This window comes from Lineus longissimus, chromosome 11 (genome assembly GCF_910592395.1).
Source record: "Lineus longissimus chromosome 11, tnLinLong1.2, whole genome shotgun sequence".
Taxonomy (NCBI): Eukaryota; Metazoa; Nemertea; class Pilidiophora; order Heteronemertea; family Lineidae; genus Lineus; species Lineus longissimus.
In genome coordinates this window covers 15,129,008-15,146,761 of record NC_088318.1, presented here as the reverse complement: position 1 = coordinate 15,146,761, position 17,754 = coordinate 15,129,008, and the positions used below count along the sequence as shown (strand labels likewise).

General features: G+C 40.3%; 1 protein-coding gene across 1 annotated transcript in view; it reads left to right on the top strand.

Moving 5' to 3' along the window:
* Positions 1-6,074: 6,074 nt before the first annotated feature.
* Positions 6,075-17,754, top strand: part of LOC135495301 (mucin-2-like) — a 93,891-nt gene continuing 82,211 nt past the window's right edge. The window contains exons 1-19 of the mRNA XM_064783765.1: positions 6,075-6,123; positions 7,244-7,348; positions 7,783-7,971; positions 8,234-8,430; positions 8,604-8,733; positions 9,612-9,794; positions 10,272-10,456; positions 10,703-10,877; positions 11,172-11,409; positions 11,918-12,071; positions 12,469-12,627; positions 13,086-13,262; positions 13,685-13,864; positions 14,076-14,316; positions 14,527-14,797; positions 15,111-15,324; positions 15,877-15,977; positions 16,373-16,535; positions 17,262-17,502. Coding sequence (XP_064639835.1) covers positions 6,075-6,123; positions 7,244-7,348; positions 7,783-7,971; positions 8,234-8,430; positions 8,604-8,733; positions 9,612-9,794; positions 10,272-10,456; positions 10,703-10,877; positions 11,172-11,409; positions 11,918-12,071; positions 12,469-12,627; positions 13,086-13,262; positions 13,685-13,864; positions 14,076-14,316; positions 14,527-14,797; positions 15,111-15,324; positions 15,877-15,977; positions 16,373-16,535; positions 17,262-17,502 — 3,352 coding nt within the window. The remainder of the gene's footprint in view (positions 6,124-7,243; positions 7,349-7,782; positions 7,972-8,233; positions 8,431-8,603; positions 8,734-9,611; positions 9,795-10,271; positions 10,457-10,702; positions 10,878-11,171; positions 11,410-11,917; positions 12,072-12,468; positions 12,628-13,085; positions 13,263-13,684; positions 13,865-14,075; positions 14,317-14,526; positions 14,798-15,110; positions 15,325-15,876; positions 15,978-16,372; positions 16,536-17,261; positions 17,503-17,754) is intronic.

Below are 17,754 nucleotides of genomic sequence, written 5' to 3'. Positions count from 1 at the left end.
ATCCCTCCTCAGACCCCTGCCCGCGAATTTATTTCTCCGCCTCACACAAATGCTTCTGAAATGTTCTACACCTTGTGAAAACCTCAATGGGCTTTTGATTTCCCTGGAAAACCCCTAGGTATTGCATATTAGTATGTGCAGACAAACCAAGCTCAATACTCTTACTTTAAGGGTGTATGATCGTAATATAATCTAACTTTGAAATTCGAATTAATTTGCTTACCGATTAAAAACGTTATCGAGCAGTGCTGATATTTACCTAAAATAACGCCCCCCCCCCCCCCCCCATCCCCCTCCAACCCACTCTGATAAGACGAAGTGGTAAAATTGGCTCAATAGTTGAATCACAGAAAAATATATTAATGAAATATTAATGAAAATATATTAATGAAATATTATTGAAAATATATTAATGAAATATTAATGAAACTGTGGTTAGTATTATAGCCTCATCATATTGATGCCTATCAAATCGTAATTTAACTGGATTACGTATTAAATTGTCTACTTATATATCAGTTGAACACTGGCAACTTGTTTTTTTTCTCTTTTTAAGGCCAAATGTGACCCTAAGATGAAAAAGAGGAACATGCCAGCCCCCCCCCCCCTCCCCGTCAGATGAGACACTTTCTAGAATTTTGATATGGTCCCTTCGGTCTTTGGGCTGTCCATGATCCTGGAGGACGGGGCTAGAACTTTCGGAAATGTTCCATTGTGAATTAATGGGGGAAGGTATGCTCTGGTCGAACTGATAGCCTATAGATCAGACCACGGACATAGAACAAATTTGGGCTTAACATGTTTTTTTTCAAAAAGAAACAGGTAACCGGAATCTTCTCTTCTTCACGTGATGCCGGCCGTAGTACACGAACCAAACTCGTGATTCTTGAAGCTCGACCAATCAGGAGATTCCAAGCAGGCACCAGTTACGAATGAGACTGCTTATTGTTTAGATCAGGCATCTCATTAACGCCGTTCGTTCGATTAACGGACCCGCGAATCCATCTAATCTCGTGCCTATCATGAATGTAGAAATGGGAGTGCGTCACCTACATCTAGTCATCTCGGCCTTCTTTATTTCCACCTGTGATCGGATCGTAGCATCCAATCGAACCGGCATGAATGCCTTATACATCATCAATCAATATGGTAATGAGACGCCAACAGAAGTTGCCAATATAAGCAGTCGCCGCGCCCAACCCAGTGTTAGTGTTTTATGGGACAGAGAGTAAACCCCAAGAAAGAAGAAAATTCTTAACACCAACCCCAAACCGAGAAGGAAAACCTAAAAGAACGCGGAAAAGTTCAGCGAGAAGTGAGGTTTTTCGCACCCCCGAAACATGGGAGGTCCAACAGGAATAGGCCTTTTAGGCCTGGTCTTGGCTCTATTTATGATTGACCAACTCGGAACAATTGCCTACGCGTGAGTATTACGAATCCGATTAAGCCTATTTATCAAAATGTAACCACTCTGGGATCCTCTCAGAAGATCAAATTTTAACTGCATCTTTTAGGTTTTGCATATGTTACGAAGGTTTATGCCCAGTATTTCGGCATTCCTAGATTTTGCCAATATCGAAGAGTGGTCGCAGGGATCCGGGACAAAAACGCCACCAATTTTTTTCCAAAATAGTAGCCTCACACAGACCAAATTATCTGGATAATGAAATTTATCTGAAAAGAGCGTTTTTCTCCAGAAAGACCACGGCTAAGCCTAAATAAAAATGCCATAAAGTATGCAGGTCACTGCCATGTGCACTTACACAATGAAGAACAGTATCATCGAAATATTTATCGCGTTACAGGGAGAACGACCCTCCTGCTAGATTACTCCGAATTGCAGAGAGATTACCTTTCGGACAAATTTAAATAATTCAAGCTAAGGAAATTATATCATCAGAGGAAGCCCATTCTTTACAGGATGTTTGGAAGAGTATATGTTAAGATATCCAATCGTACACGAATCCTATTATTGAAAAAAAACCTATTTGTACTGAGACGTTTTTTCTAGCCACGAAGCAGCACGCTGTTCAACCTCCATGGCGCATTATGAATACAATGGAAATGACGTCATTTGAGGTTGTCGTCCGGACATCATTAAAAACACATTTTTGGCTCACCGTAGGGGAGTCTATACGATAGCTCTGTGTCCGTTGTCGTCGTCGTCGTCGTCGTCCGTTGTATCCTGTGGCACGTTTCTTAACCGCTTGTGCTATGAACCTGAAACTTTGTATACATCATGCTCAAGGTCATATGTACCCTGACACTGAATTTTGCTCCGGTCTGATTCTTGACTTTGCCACCAGGCGGCTAAAACCGAAAAGTTAAAAAATGCAATCTCTCATTTATCACTGATTTGTTTTTGACAAACATTTTATGGTGGGTACCCCTAGCAAGGATACATCATATATCATAAGGGTTTTTGATTTGACCTACTTTTCAAGGTCACAGAGGTCAAACTCTAAAATTTCACCGATAGTGGCACGTTTTGTCTTTATTCGTCCTATAGTCTGTAAATTTGGTATATAGACACCTGTTACGTAGCTCTACATGTTGACAAAAAATCAGGTCGATGTGGCGTACTTTTCAAGGTCACAGAGGTCAAATGGTGTGAATTGGCCGTTTGTGTGTAAATATGGCATGTTTCTTAACCACTAAAGCTATGAACTTTAAACTTGGTACACATGACCCCTAGGTCAGATGACCTGTGACACTGATTTTCGGTCCGGTCTGATTATTAACTTGGCCACCAGGGGGCCAAAACCAAAAATTTGAATAGTGTCATATCTCGCTTATTACTGATTAGTTTTTGGTAAAAATTTTACGGTAGATACTCTTAGCAAGGATACATCAGATATGATACGGGTTTTTGATTTAATATACTTGTCAAGGTCACAGAGGTCAAATGGCGTAAATTGACCATTTGAGCGTAACCGTGGAACGTTTGTTAACCCCTAAGGCTAGGAACTTGAGACTTTGTACAAAGGACCTCCTAGGTCAACTGACCTCTGACCCTGAATTTCAGTCCGGTCTGATTCTCGAAGAAAGTGTGATATCTCGCTTATTAGAGATTCGTTTTCAATAACATTTTTATAGTAGGTTCTCCTAGCAAGGATACATCACACATCATATGAGTTTTTGATCTGACCTGCTTTTCAAGGTCACATAGGTCAAATGGCGTAAATTGGTCGTTTGATTGTAACTATGGCACGTTTCTTAACCACTAAAGCTATGAACTTGAAATTTGGTACACATGACTCCCTACGTCATGTAACCTCGGACACCGAATTTCGATCTGATCTGGTACTCAACTTGGCCACCAGGAGGCCAAAACTAAAATAAGTAAAAAGTGCAATATCTCGTTTATTAGTGACTTGTTTTTGATGATATTCTTATGGTACTTACTCCAAGCAACGATACGTCAATGTTATACCGACTTTAGTGAGGTTTCGCAACCACCCGTTTAGGCCCTACGACGACGTTTATCTATTGTGTGAGTTTACCTGAACAATAGATAAACGTCGTCGAAGGGCCTAACCGGGCGGTTGCGAAACCTCACTATTGGTTTGACCTATATACTATACATGTCAGTGTTTCTTAAGCTGGATGAATTCCAAAGCACCAAATATCTATACGGTGAGCACAATGGCCCCTTGCCGTTTCATTAAGAACACAAATTCTAATTCTTTGTAGACTACAATCATGTCCAATGTGCTACAGAGCCACTTTAAAAGCATAACATACAGTATAGAAAAATTCTATACACATGCACACAACAACGAAAACTATGATGACATCGTGTCGTCCAATGACTTCAGACATCAGGCAGGGCATTTCGCGGTCGTCATTTCTCCTCGTTGGTATGGTCTGTAAAAACAGTGAGAGGGAAACAGCAAGAAACGGAACGACAAAAAAAACCGTTAGTACACCGGTACTTTACATCCACCACACCACACTTGCCATGGTTTGCTAACGCTTCTACAACAACATTTATTATTTAAAACTCAGATTTTTTTGGCTCACCGTTAGGGGAGTCTATACGATAGCCCTGTGACCGTCGTCGTCCGTATCCTGTGTGGCACGTTTCTTAACCGCTTGTGCTATGAACTTGAAACTTTGTACACATGACCCCCTAGGTCAGAGGTACTCTGATACTGAATTTCGGTCCCGTCTGGTTCATAACTTGGCCACCAGGAGGCCAAAACTTAAAACATAAAAAGTGTGATATGTCTCTTATTAATGATCCGTTTTCAATAAAATTTTTATGGTAGGTACTCCTAGCAAGGATACATCACATATCATACGGGGTTTTGATTTGACCTACTTTTCAAGGTCAGAGAGGTCAAATGGCGTAAATTGGCCGTTAGGATGTAACGATGGCACGTTTCTAAACTGCAATGACAATTGATCCCAAATTTGGTACACATTTACCCCTTAGTCAGGTGATCTCAGGGACCGAAGTTTGGTCCAATATGATTCACCACTTGACCACCAGGGGGCAAAATCCAAAAACCTTAAAAATGTGATTATTCCTTAACTTCTTGCCCGATTGCCAACAATTTGATATCATGGGTACATCTAACCACCATACAGTATATGTCACACAGGTTTTTAATTTGACCTTCTTGTCAAGGTCACAGAGGTCAAATGGCGTAAATTGGCCGTCAGGCCGTAACTATGGCACGTTTCTTAACTGCAATGACTATTGATCACAAATTAAGTACACATGTACCCCTTGGTCAGGTGATCTCAGGTACCGAAGTTTTGTGCGATCTGATTTGCCGTTTGGCCTCCAGGGAGGGGGCCAAATCCTAAATTCTTCAAAATGCTATTATACCTTAATTACTTGCCCGATTGGCACCAATTTTATATCATAGGTACATCTAATTCTAACAACCATTCAATGTGTCACCCGGGTCTTTTTTGATTTGACCTACTTTTCAAGGTCACAGCGGTCGAATGTACTGTAAATTGGCCATTTTGGGAAAATTGTAATTGCTTGGACCTACATCAAACCTAACACTACATGACACAATACCATGCTCCTTATCCATCTTTTCTCCACATGAGGTGAGCACAATGGCCCTGGCCATTTCATTATTTTTCAAAACTCATTTTTACCAGATCGGAAAAGAAAATATGCCCAGTGGAGAAAGCCAACTCCACATTTCTCGATCAATGTGATGACACAACCATGCTGCGAAGATTGAGCAACGGTGAAACATTGAAGAGCAAGTTTACATCGCAGGAGAGGCTAACCAAGACAGGTCCACAAGATTGCACCTACGTGTAAGTATTGTTGAAGTGATAAACTAACGGAATTATACTACATGAAGACACGAACTTCATGTAAATATCTGAGACCCATTAACGCTTTATAGTGTAAGCACTGATCCGTTGAATGTCTGTAATTTAACAACCGAACCTTTTGAGATCTGTCAACCCCCCCAGACAGCTTTAATTTTGTCGTTGATTTTGACGAGATAAATTCCTGATGTGCGTTATACATGTACTTGGCTCTAACGCTTTTAGGATTATTCATCAAACCGGTTCTACATCATAGCTAAAAGTATAGACTCGCTTTACGCTCGTAGAAATAAAGGTAAACCTTCAGAGAGGCTTTTTATTTTACCAAAAAACCTCTTAGTGGTGCATGTAGGGGCAGCGGTAGCGCAGTGGAGGAGAGTCGGCCTCATGATCAAGAGGTCGTTGGTTTGACTCCCGGCCGAGTAAATGCTTGGTTCCCCGACTAGTCCAGTTCAAGTGAGCGCCTTCTGGTTGCTCCTTGAAACCCCTGATCGATTTCTGGAGACCGGGTTAATAATATCGTATCCCAAAAAGGGCTTTGAGCAGGGAAACCCCGAAAAGCGCTATATAAGAACCTCAATCTCAAAATTATTATATTGGTGTTGGCTGAAAACCCCTTTTGAGTCTTTTGAAAAGCTCCAAAACCTTTATACCAATAGTGCAGTTCGAGCCTCTTTGGTCCTTTATTCGTACCATTAATTTTGGTTTCATTGACTTTTCAAAAATAAAAAGTGTCACTTCTCTCTGAAACTTTTTTATGCAGAACCATGGACAAAAAATGCTGCCCTGGTTGGGAAGGCAAAGACTGCAAGGAAGGTACGTAATGTAGACCGACCTTGAATTAATTGACAATTCGAATAAGGAGATATTTTCATCAATGTTTAGTTGGTAGTATTTTAAGGGCATTACTACGAAAGCCCAGAAGGCTCATTTCGAGATTCTAAATTCAAAACTCGACTTCGAGATTCAAAACTTGACTTCGAGAAATTCAAAACTCGACTTCGAAATTAAAAACTTGAAATTGACCAATGACAAACCGTCTTACAAAACAAGAACTAATTGGCTGGCCAATCATATCAATTGAATTTCGAAGTCGAGTTTTGAATTTCGAAGTCACGTTTTGAATTTCGAAGTCGAGTTTTGAAAATAGAATATCGAATTTCGAATCTCGAAATGAGCCTTCTGGCCTTTCGTGCATTACAGCCTGCGTCCGCGTACATGTACTATTTTATTAGCTCTTGCGGACTCATTCTTGAGAGTTAATTCTTCAAAAGACATCTAAATCAAACCGGATGTACACAGACGGCCTCAGAAGAAAGTTATAAAAATTCCGATCACAAAATGAGGTGTTGATGTGACAGCGTATATCGGAACTTATTTGTCTGGCTTTCCTGATGGTGTTGGGTAAAATATCTATTGGCGCCTTATATACCTTGGAGTATGCGTTACCACTACCTCTCGTGATTGTGTAACGCGCCACACAATGTTATTTGCTGCTATAGACTATAAAGTTCAATCTGCAACCGCGCTAGTCTGAATGAATAAATGAATGAAATTTACACTATAGATTACCGAAAAATCAAAAATGTCAGTGGCATCCCGCCGCCGGAATCCTTCTTGGTTTACTTGTAATATGCCTTTATGCCTTGCAGTTATCTGTGATGGTGTTGATTTATCAAGTATAGCATGTACATGATCGTAGAACCAATAGGTCTAACAACTCCTGAAGGAACCTCTATAAAATGTCGCACTACTTGATAGCTTAAGAGACACACAAACATTATGTTGTTTTTAGGCGAAATTATATGCTTTACACACATGTAATACTATCGACGTTCCGTATAACATAAAAGCAGGATTTTCTCTCTCTATGTAACCGGGCAACATTTCCATGCGTAGGGTATATGTAAAATAAATTTTTCTCCTATTCTGCCAGCTGTTTGCAAAGATACATGCAAAAACGGCGGCCTTTGCCTCAAGCCTGGTCAGTGCTCTTGTCCAGATAAATACGTCGGAAGAACTTGTGAGGATGAAATTTCAGGTACGTTTGATAATAAAGCACATTCCTGATTACTGGCTCTACTGTTTTTTATTATCATGGACAATGATGGACTTAAAGATTGTACAAGGTTCGCGCCACTAATAAACATACCCGGCCTATGGCACTAGGTCTGATCAGCTTTCAGATTGGACAATATAGCAAACAGGCTCATTAAACAACATCACTCATCCTGTCTCAACTCCCACGATTTTCTGACAAATAATTGAATGCGAATGCAATTTGTGAGGCAACAAGTTACCAGTTCGGCATTTTTTACATGTGTGAAATGCTGCATATACATTTGGTCACGTGTCGCCAGATCGAGATCGAGCCATCGATGAAACTCCCCGATTTGCCACGCCGTGGTGAGCGAGGCGATAACTGGTCATCGGCAAACCTTGCTTGACTGGTAACACCACAAGTTATTTTTACAGCCGTCGATAGCCAGTCGAAGTACTGCTATCAGCGTGAAGACTGCGATGGCGAGAGGAAGGATGGTTATGAAGGCCTCACCACGAAGGACGAATGCTGTAGGGGTAAAGCTGGAAGTTGGGGTCTTGCAGAGGGTTCCGATGCCAGCAGCTGCAAGCCATGCGGTGCAGCGAAGATTGGCGATAAGACATGTTAGTACATTTAAGTTAAGATTTTTCTTTAAAAATTTTAAAATGAACTAGAAGAGATTTTTCAAACGAGCAAATACCCATTGCCTTGTGTACGCCCTTTAAAGGAATTCTCTTCGTTATGTTTTCATCATGCTGAGGTGTGCTACGGAGAGACAAGCCTATATACATGTTAAAATGCAGAGTTTGTACGGATGCAGATTGTTATTCAAGTTTTAAAAATGGCAATAACACAATTTTCATCGATGTTTCTTTCGTTTTTAAGACATGACCACAGCGAAGAATGAGAATTACAATTTTGCCACATGTGTTTCATATGGCATTAACAACTTCCGAACCTTTGATGGACTCAGGGTTGCCTACAAAGCAAGGTGTATCTTTACCATGGTGAAAGATCGGCAGTCCCAGATGTACGTTAAGATCGAGTTCACAACATGCTGGACGGCCAGTTCTTGTAAAAAGGTATGTACATATGTACATGTATGTACTGTAGACACTGGAATATGTGGCCGCCGTGCAATATGGCAATTTATTGCCAAAATGTTGTAAGCGGTAGCAGAGAATTCATTTTGTATAATTTGGTAGGAACTGTACACCTACGCCGTTAGGTAGTAATTCCATTGTGCGTCTTTCAGATCATCTACGTAAAAACCTATAGCGGCTTGTTCGTAATTAGCGGAATGAAGGTTACCTACAAAGACGATGTCTCCTTAAAGAAGTTCGAAACAAACTTGGAAAACGATGAGGTCTTCCCACCCGAAAGTCGTAAGTATTTAGTGCTGCGGGACAATCTCAATATAATGACACAAAAACTAAAAGCATGGGGGGGGGGGAGTCGGACGAAGGGAGTGAAACCACCATTTCATTTTGATCTTAGTTTTGTCAAAAACTGTCAGTTGATCGGGTTTTTCAACTGGATTAGGATGTTATGCCCTGGCAAAGTATCTCCCGTGTGGGATTTTCGAGCAACTTGGCACCTTTTAGTCGACTGTGAAACAAAAACCTTTCGCGAAAATGTCAAGGCAGATTACAAAGTGTTTTGAGACAAGACCAACATTGAATATTCATGGGTTGTAGATCCAGAACTATCAATTAGACGCGAGTATGTTTTTAACTGTCAAGTGCATATTTGGAGAGGTATTGAAAATATATTCGGCGTGGCAAGTCTTTAGATACAAAGAAATTATTAGATGAAAAAATTTATTGTGATTTTTGCTAATTTGGCAGTAGGGGGCTTTTTGAGATTTTTCTGCAAGTTGGCTGAAAAGAGTGGAAATATCAACGTCTCCCCGATTTGTCCGATTATTAAAAAATTTCCGTGGTCAACTACCAATTTACATTTCACCATTTACTTGCACAACTGTCCGGAATATCATACAAAATTTCAGATTTACAACCCAACGCAGTATTTGATGCGACGCGGTCAAACATTGACAACTGCTAAAAGGCTTAAAAATCAATCATGATTTCGTCATGTCTGGTTTTTGCGGAAGTAGGATATTGGCGAACTTCAATGCACATCGAAATATGTACGGTTTGTAGAAAATACACTGAATAAGAGTCGCTTTTTTGCCAGATATAAGTTATTTGTATCATGCGTGTTCGTCATTATTTCACTATAACAATGGGATGTTTTTTTACAGTTGCTACAGCAGACAAAATCCGTCGAAATAAGGCAGGGGACAACTACCTAGACGCCGCAGGAGGCATAGTGTCTCTCAAATGGGACAGTAGGGGTCACAATGTCTTTATCACAATGACGAAAGCTGCCGTGGAAAAAACTAAAGTCGAGGGCATCTGTGGTAACTTCGATGAGGATCCATTAAGTAAGTTCTAGCCATAAGATGGTCAAGCAATGGCTTTGTTTCTTGTCGAAAACTTCTCTGGCATAGGAGCGGGGGGGGGGGGGGGGGGTGGCAATTTACATAAAACATACTTAGTTTTTATTGGTGGTACGTAAAGACATCGGCGTCGATACAGTTAAAACACCAAATGACGGCCACCATTTCTCCTCTAGTTGGAAGAAAACATATAATAAACACAAAAAGAGCAGAAAACATATTGTTCGAGAAAGTAAGACAGGTTGGAAAACGGACTTGCTGTCCTGATATCAGCTTGAAACTCTTCAGTCAAAAAGGAGAACATTGTCATTTCCTGGCGTTGAAATATAATTATGAAGGCAGCATCACCACTGATTTTCCTTTAACGTGTTTTAAATTAGACGCGAAACGATTTCCTCGAACGCAGCAATTGTATAGGTCCTCGATACAAACGCTTAAGTATCTGTCATATATCTTTTTCAGACGATTTCGAAACTGCTGGGCAGGGCGCGACCTTGCCCGAGTTCTTCCTCTACTACAAGGAATCATCAGTTGTGTGCCCGGATGGTGGCAGCACCGTGGCCTGCAAAAATGAAGCAGACAAGATTGCGGCCACCGAAAGATGTTCCCCTTTCAAGACAAAATTCGCTTTTTGTGGAGACAAATATGTAAGTTTTGAACACTTTATGACAACTCACATGAAATGACGATGAAAATCAGCTTGGTCAGAATATGCAACACTTGAAAGAGGACTAATGCCAGGAGGCTAGGCTGGACCAAATATTATATTGCTCAGGTGGAGCTAAAATATTGGTCTCCATTTTAGCTCCACCCGAGCGGTTTAGGTGAAACAACCAATACCTCCAGTTCGGTATCAGTTCCTTAAATAAAAAACATTGTACACATAATTCCAGGAAAACGTGAATAGCTGGTTCGACGATTGTGTCAACGCTCACTGTCAGCTTGCAAACACCCCAGGTACAACTGCTGAAGATTTGGACGAGGCTGTGTGTGACTTGGCCGCCTGTCTGTCCAGGTTGTGCGCTGAAGTGGGTATGGTTGGCGAATGGCGGTCCCAAAAGTTCTGCCGTGAGTATGACAGTGACCTTTCATGTTTATCATGTAATCATTATGAGTGTCCATATAGGAGTTAAATGTAAAAGGGTTGGTTATCGAGTTTCTATCACTTTTGCTACAGAGGCACTGAAAACCGGACATCACATACTAAGTTTACGTCTGTCTATATATATTGACGTTAAAGCATGATGCATCATACTATAACATAATGGATCCTGCTATAACTTCAATAGACACATGCATTGTTCAGTTTTGCGTGACATACATGTAGGTGTATAACTATTAGTGAAACATTTACTCTTCCAGCCAAAACATGCCCTAATGGCTTGGTGTTCAAGGAAGCTGCAAGCACCTGCGACCTAATGTTCTGTGGTCAGGTAAAAATGCCAGCAGAGGAATGCAAAAAGACACACCCAGATTGTGTCTGTCCGACAGGAACGTTGATGTACAAGTCTAAGTGTATTGAACCCAAGGAATGTCCTTGTATATTCAAAGGCAAAGAATACGTAAGGGGTGACCGTGTCTATCAGGGCTGCCGAGAGTGGTAAGTTGTCCAATAAGAGTACGAGGAAATCTACGACTACTTATACGCATATATACTGCAAGCGAAAACTATTAGGCGCAGCTAATTGTAATTCTTTGGAGTTTGGCAGTTAATGATAAATTTTACAATTGTTACGAAATAAAGTTTTAGTATGAAATGAACCGGGTTTTTTGTACATTTTCCGGCACAGTACAATGAATTTTGACATTTCCGTTCTGTGCAGATATTTACTTGACATGTCTAGTGAAATGTTCAGATTTTTTTTCAATCACCTAACATACCAATTAGGTGTGAGCGAAATTTAAAAAAACAACATAACACAGCCTATCCACGGGATCCTAATTTGACCCATTGGACCACAGCAAAGATGTTTTGAAAAAAAACCATGATGCACTGATAATGCTTAACCCTAGAAATATTTTTTGTCTTATGCCTGTCACTGACAATCGTGTATGTAGGTATAGGCCTTTAGAACAGTGTATAAACATGACTTTTCTTCTGTCAACAGTGAGTGCGCCGAAACTGCAACACGTGGAACAAGATGGATATGTCCAAACACTTTGTGCACGCAGCGCTGTACTGTTTTCGGCAACGCAATCATTCCATTCATTGGTGATCTGTACCACATCGACGTCGGGTCATGTCCTATGGAAGTTTTGGCGGTAAGTCCTTCGGAAAACAGGTTAAATAACTATTCATAGTCGATATATTTTTATTCAAAAGCAGAGTATTCAATATTTACAAGAGGTGCGTTAAAATAAACCACCCCCTTGAAAAAAGTGGGGAAAATATCACCAAAGCGCATATTAACTACTCACTTACAGTTCAATTTAGAGATATCGCCAAAGGTTTTTAAAACCAAGAGCCTTAATCAACGATTACAATAGAAATGGACGAAAACGGTGGTACACCACTTTTTGTCGCACCGAAACTCTTTGATCATAAGTTCATGAAGATTGAATGTGCGACATGGCGATTTCCATATGCAAACGCTCTATATTCAGTTGTGATAGGCCAGATAAAACCAAAACTTTACCGTTGAACCATCTCTCTCCTCAGCCAAGGCCAGATCATGTTCAAGACGCAAAAGCAAACATTGTTATCACATCGCAGCGAAAGGATTGTGAAAGCGGTAAATGCCTCATTTCGATTAAAATCATAGTTGGCGACAATCTGACCATGTCTGTTACACCAACGGGAGGCAGTGGTGAAGCCTTGGTGAGTATCGTTTTTTACCTTCCACTTTAACCAAATTGGTTTTGACTTCGAAACTACTTCGAGCATTGTCTGTTTGAGAAAACTTGCAAACATCCGATTGCTGTCAAAGCGCTGAATTCGCAAAGAATAACATAATAGTATAGTCCATGTACATTGCACTATCATTGTCACAAGGTGTAGAATAATACGCTTAGTGGAATAACCTTCTTATAAAATGTTTCCTTTCGAAATTATTGTGTAGAAAATATCGTTAGAAAACACAAGTTGCCAATCGTATTAAAATGACTGCATTAGCGAAAAGAGTGCTTTTTTCTCCAAGCAAAATTGATGCTTTTGAAGGAAACTACGTGATTGTATCGGGGATTCGCAAAATCTTTAATACTTTCTGGGTGATTCTAAGTTGGAAATTAAAGACGAGTCCCGAACCGATTTTTAACTCATGACCATCCAACTTTCAGCTCATCGTAGAAAACGGAAAGGTGATTACCACTCTTCCTCACAAGGACGATGTCTTCACAATTCGAAAGCCAACAAATCTGTACTACGTCATAGAAGTCTTGCGTACCGTCACTCTCGAATATAACGGCGACTTTAGGACCTTCTACGTCAGGGCTAAACCCTATTTACTTAACAAGGTACGCAGTGCTGATAAAGGAGTGCATGAATGACATACACACCCCCCCCCCCCCCACCACCCTCCTTCCCGAAACATAAACTCTCACTGCCGAAGATTTTTGTTATTGTAACCCTTACGATCCCAAGTGAACTACCTGGCAAAAAATTAATTTTGGTTTGGCGAGTATTAGACGTGGCCATACACTGAGGTTCATCTTAGACGTTAAGATGTAATTTGGGAGAAATTTGAAGCAAAAATGGAAAGCCTCTTAATAAGGAAATAACCAAAAAAGAGCGTTGTCTTCTTTGGGATATTGGAGTCGGAACTTAATAATTGTATTTGAATAGAATCGTAATGGACGTTAACTCTCATGTACCAGAGGGTTTTTAAAGTTTTTAAAAAACCGAAATTTTAACTTCATTGCTAATTTTTTTATTACAGATGATGGGACTTTGCAGCACGATTGACGAAATCGGTAACATATATGCTACTTCAGCCGGATTTACTGTCAACAAAGAAAAATTTGTGGAGTCGCATGCTCATATGAACTCCGGAGAAAATCAGAAGCTTTGTTCTAACCTCAACTGGGTTCCACAAGAGGGTCCATGCGCATCAAATGATGTAAGTTCATTTAATTTGATTGTTTTAAAATTCTTCATCAATTTGGGTAAGCTACCTGGTACAAAAACACACACACTAAGATGTCAATTTATACAACATGCCTTTAGCCCCGTTATCTTTCCTTGGTGATATACTAAAGATTTGAATCTCTATCAAAATGGACTTTACCCTTTAAATTGATGAAATTATATCAACAAATATTTTGTTCCAGGCTCGCAGGGAGGAGATCATGAAAAAATGCAGTCGTATTCTGGACCCCAGTGGTCCATTTGGCAAATGCTTGAAAGATCAGGTTGACCTGCAATCGTACTACACAATGTGCGTTTCGGAGATGTGTGGAAATAAGGAGGAGGATTCATTAAAGACCATGTGCGCCGCCTACAGCATTGCTGGACGAAAATGCAGCTCAGAGGGAGTGACCGTTGACTGGATTCTGCAGGAGTCGGAATGCCGTGGGTTGAATTTGCGACTTTGCATTTTGATTTCGATGTGATAAATTCAAATAATTCGTCAGATAAAAACACGAATATACTGATATTGAAAATAACAGAAGTCCGAGCCAACTAGATATTTCTGGCAAAAAAAAACACACACTAAGATGCCAATTTAATTTATGATGAATGTTTTCAGCTAAGCTTGCTAAAATTCTTTTAACATTTTAGGATCCATATTTAACTGTGTCAACAAGGAATACGTCGAGTGTTCCGAAAACTGTCACTCAGCTTGTGCTGATGTTCAAGCCCGAGTCAAATGTAACCGATATGAATGCGTTCCCGGTTGTCGATGCCCAAAAGGTCTACTCACGGCAACAGATTCAGACGGAAATAGAGGCCGAGTTTGCATTGAAAGAAGTAAATGCAAGTGCAAGAACCCATACCAAGAGAAAGGTGTCCTGCAACCTGGGGATGTAATCTCATTGACTTGTCTTAAATGGTAAGAGCAATAGAGCCTTTGCAAATCTGTTGTTAGAAACCTTTCTTTGAAAATGTGTTAGAGAGCAGCTACAAGTGCAAGAAAAATCTTCCTCGGTTGATTCGGGTGTGGCAAAAAAGATACTGGCGACTGAAAAGGGCTAAATTTTCGGGTATTTCGCAAATACTGGTAACTGCAATCGCGATTATAGACATTAATTTTGCGAATTGCAACAATAAATTGGGGCGGAAACGTATCGGGTTCTGCAATGGTTCCGCCAACTAACATTGATTTATGATTCTTTTCCCTAACACCTATGACTCTATTTATCTAGTGTGTGTGAAAATGCTCTGTTGACGTGCACTAAGAAAGATGATAAAAAATGCACGGAGAACGTCACATGCCCAACGGGCAAAGTTCATTTTAAGAATCCACAACAAATCCCCACGCAGATGAAGTGTGGACAAGATTTCGCTATGTCCACGGAGACAGCCAACAGACCACTATGCGTATGCCCCCAGGGAAAGTACCGTGCCTATACGTCAGATGTAAGTAAATGCTACATCCGGCATAAATTTTACAAGTGACAAATGTTTTCCAATGAATAGGCTTAAAGTCACGGCTGAGTCGGCTAAAATGAAATTACATGTAATGTAATAACAAAGAATCTGACAAGAATATGTATATAATGATACATACACACATGTGCAGGAAAGCAATAATATTATCTTAACAAAAAAGAATCTTTTAGACGAATCTTCTATGGGTTTTCGACCTGTATAGACTATTGGGGTGAAGAAAAAACCCACAAATAAATGTTTTGAAAAACATGGCGGTTTTCTTTCATGGATTTAACACGGAAATTGTTTTTTTAAAGAAACTTTCCGAGGAAACGGAACATTCGTTTTTGAATGCTCTTGACATGACTTGGCATTAATAAGCCCAGCCCAGCGTAGCATAAACTTGATGGTGGTGTACAAGATCTGGGGACTGCAATCTGCCGCAAATTTGCAGTTGACTGACGATTACTCGTCGTACGGGTTCATGCCAACGCCATTTGAAAACTGGCTTTCCATGTATATTTCTTTTTTTGTTTCCAGGGGAATAAATTTTCCTGTGTGGAAGTGAATAAATGTCCTTGCTATAAACCATTCATGATGCCACCTAACTCAGAGTTCAATATGGGTGGTTGCGCGGAGTTGTGAGTATTTCTTCCGTAATATTTATGGGGGTTTTCAGCATTAGTTTCATCCAGCCCTTAATGTTTGCAAAATTCTCATAACAGATAATAATCGGTTTCCTTTTGTTTTAGAGGCATACGTCACTAATACATCCCTGAACAATCATTTAACAAAATGACAGGACCTTTTTCCAGGGGAACACTTTCCACTGTTATACCTCGATGTCCTCAATCTCCAAGCCTCGTCATTGGCGACCATTGCTAAGTGATCAGCTACGTTGTAGTTTTTCGGCCTGAAGTGAATACAAGGTTGTCTCTCAGAGATCGGTCGGTCCTCAGCAGAGTTCCAACCTTCTTCTTCGTTTTACTAACATAACTAAGTCGTAGATAAGTTTATAAGTCTATATTTATTGCAGGAAATGCATAAATGGAGTCGTTCAAAAGATCAGAGACATCGACTGTTACAAAACTTGCCATGCCATCGGAGACCCGCATTACAGATCATTTGACGGGAAGGCATTTTCTATCCAAGGAACATGCAAATATCTCCTCTTGGATTTAAAACTTCATAATGTCAAGGTAAATACCAAGTAGGGGATGTGTTTGGTGTAATACGTAGGACAGTCATCATCTAAGTTATTCCACTGTCTAGGCTTTGGCTTGAGGGGCAATGGTGAACCATGTAAAAGGTTCAAATTTTTCCACTGCACGCGAACTTTGTCCTGTCTGAGAAGACGTTGTTTTCCCTCGTAATTTGGCTGTTCGGGTTACTGTACATGTGTTGACGCTTGATAAAAAGCCAACATCTGCCATTAATTCTTCAATAATGTTCGGTTTATCATCAAGCATTTCTGATAGGCTTTACCCAAGGTACACCGTACATGAGATATATCGTAGATTAATTTCGATGGTTAAAAAACAACTCCTCGCTCAGATTTCGACACTGACCATCGATGACCCTTGCGTAGTAGGGGGTCGGTGGGGGCATGATTGCGTTCAGAATTGACATTAACTCTTTGAGTGTTTCACAGTCTTTCCAAAAGTCAGTTAGAATCAATGACATTTCAATAGGGGTCTTCAAAGACATGTCATTCTTGCCGTCTAGAATCAAACGGAAGCACTTAAATAAATTACACCGCCTTGGTGTTATCCGGAGACATTTCTTCTTTTTGAGTGCTGGCGATCGTGTGAAAATTTTCCAATTTGCAGGTGATATTTGCAGAATAGATTACTTTTGCATTGACTTGGCACTCATTCAAGGTCGTCAGCGCAGGTACTTTCATAATTGATCGTCTTTCTTTACAGATATATGCCAAAAATGAACAATGTGGAACCACTGGAGTGACATGTACCAAGAGTGTCGAAATGCTCGTGGATGGTCTCAAAATCGTACTTAGCAGAGACAGGCCTATTACTGCCGGCTCGTTAACTATCAATAATTCAGACAAACAGTTCCTCGATGGGGATTTGCTTTACAAGAAAGTTGGTCAGCAAAAAATTGTGATTGAATCACATAGTAAAGGATTCAAGGCAGAATGGGACGGACGTAAGAAAACATGAACTAACCCTTTTTTGTTTTCGCTATTTTGTCCCCCTTTCAGCGTTTGTTTATTTTCTGGGGAAGGAATCTAAGATTCCCTTTGACGCTCGAAGTTGCATTTCGGCCCTAAAACGTTACTGAAACATTACTTCATCCTACATTGAAACTCGCCCAAATATTTTCTAACGGGAGGATAAATGAGCAAAAACTGCGGCTCGCTTGGTTTCGACTCACTATTTGAACAAAACTCTTTACATT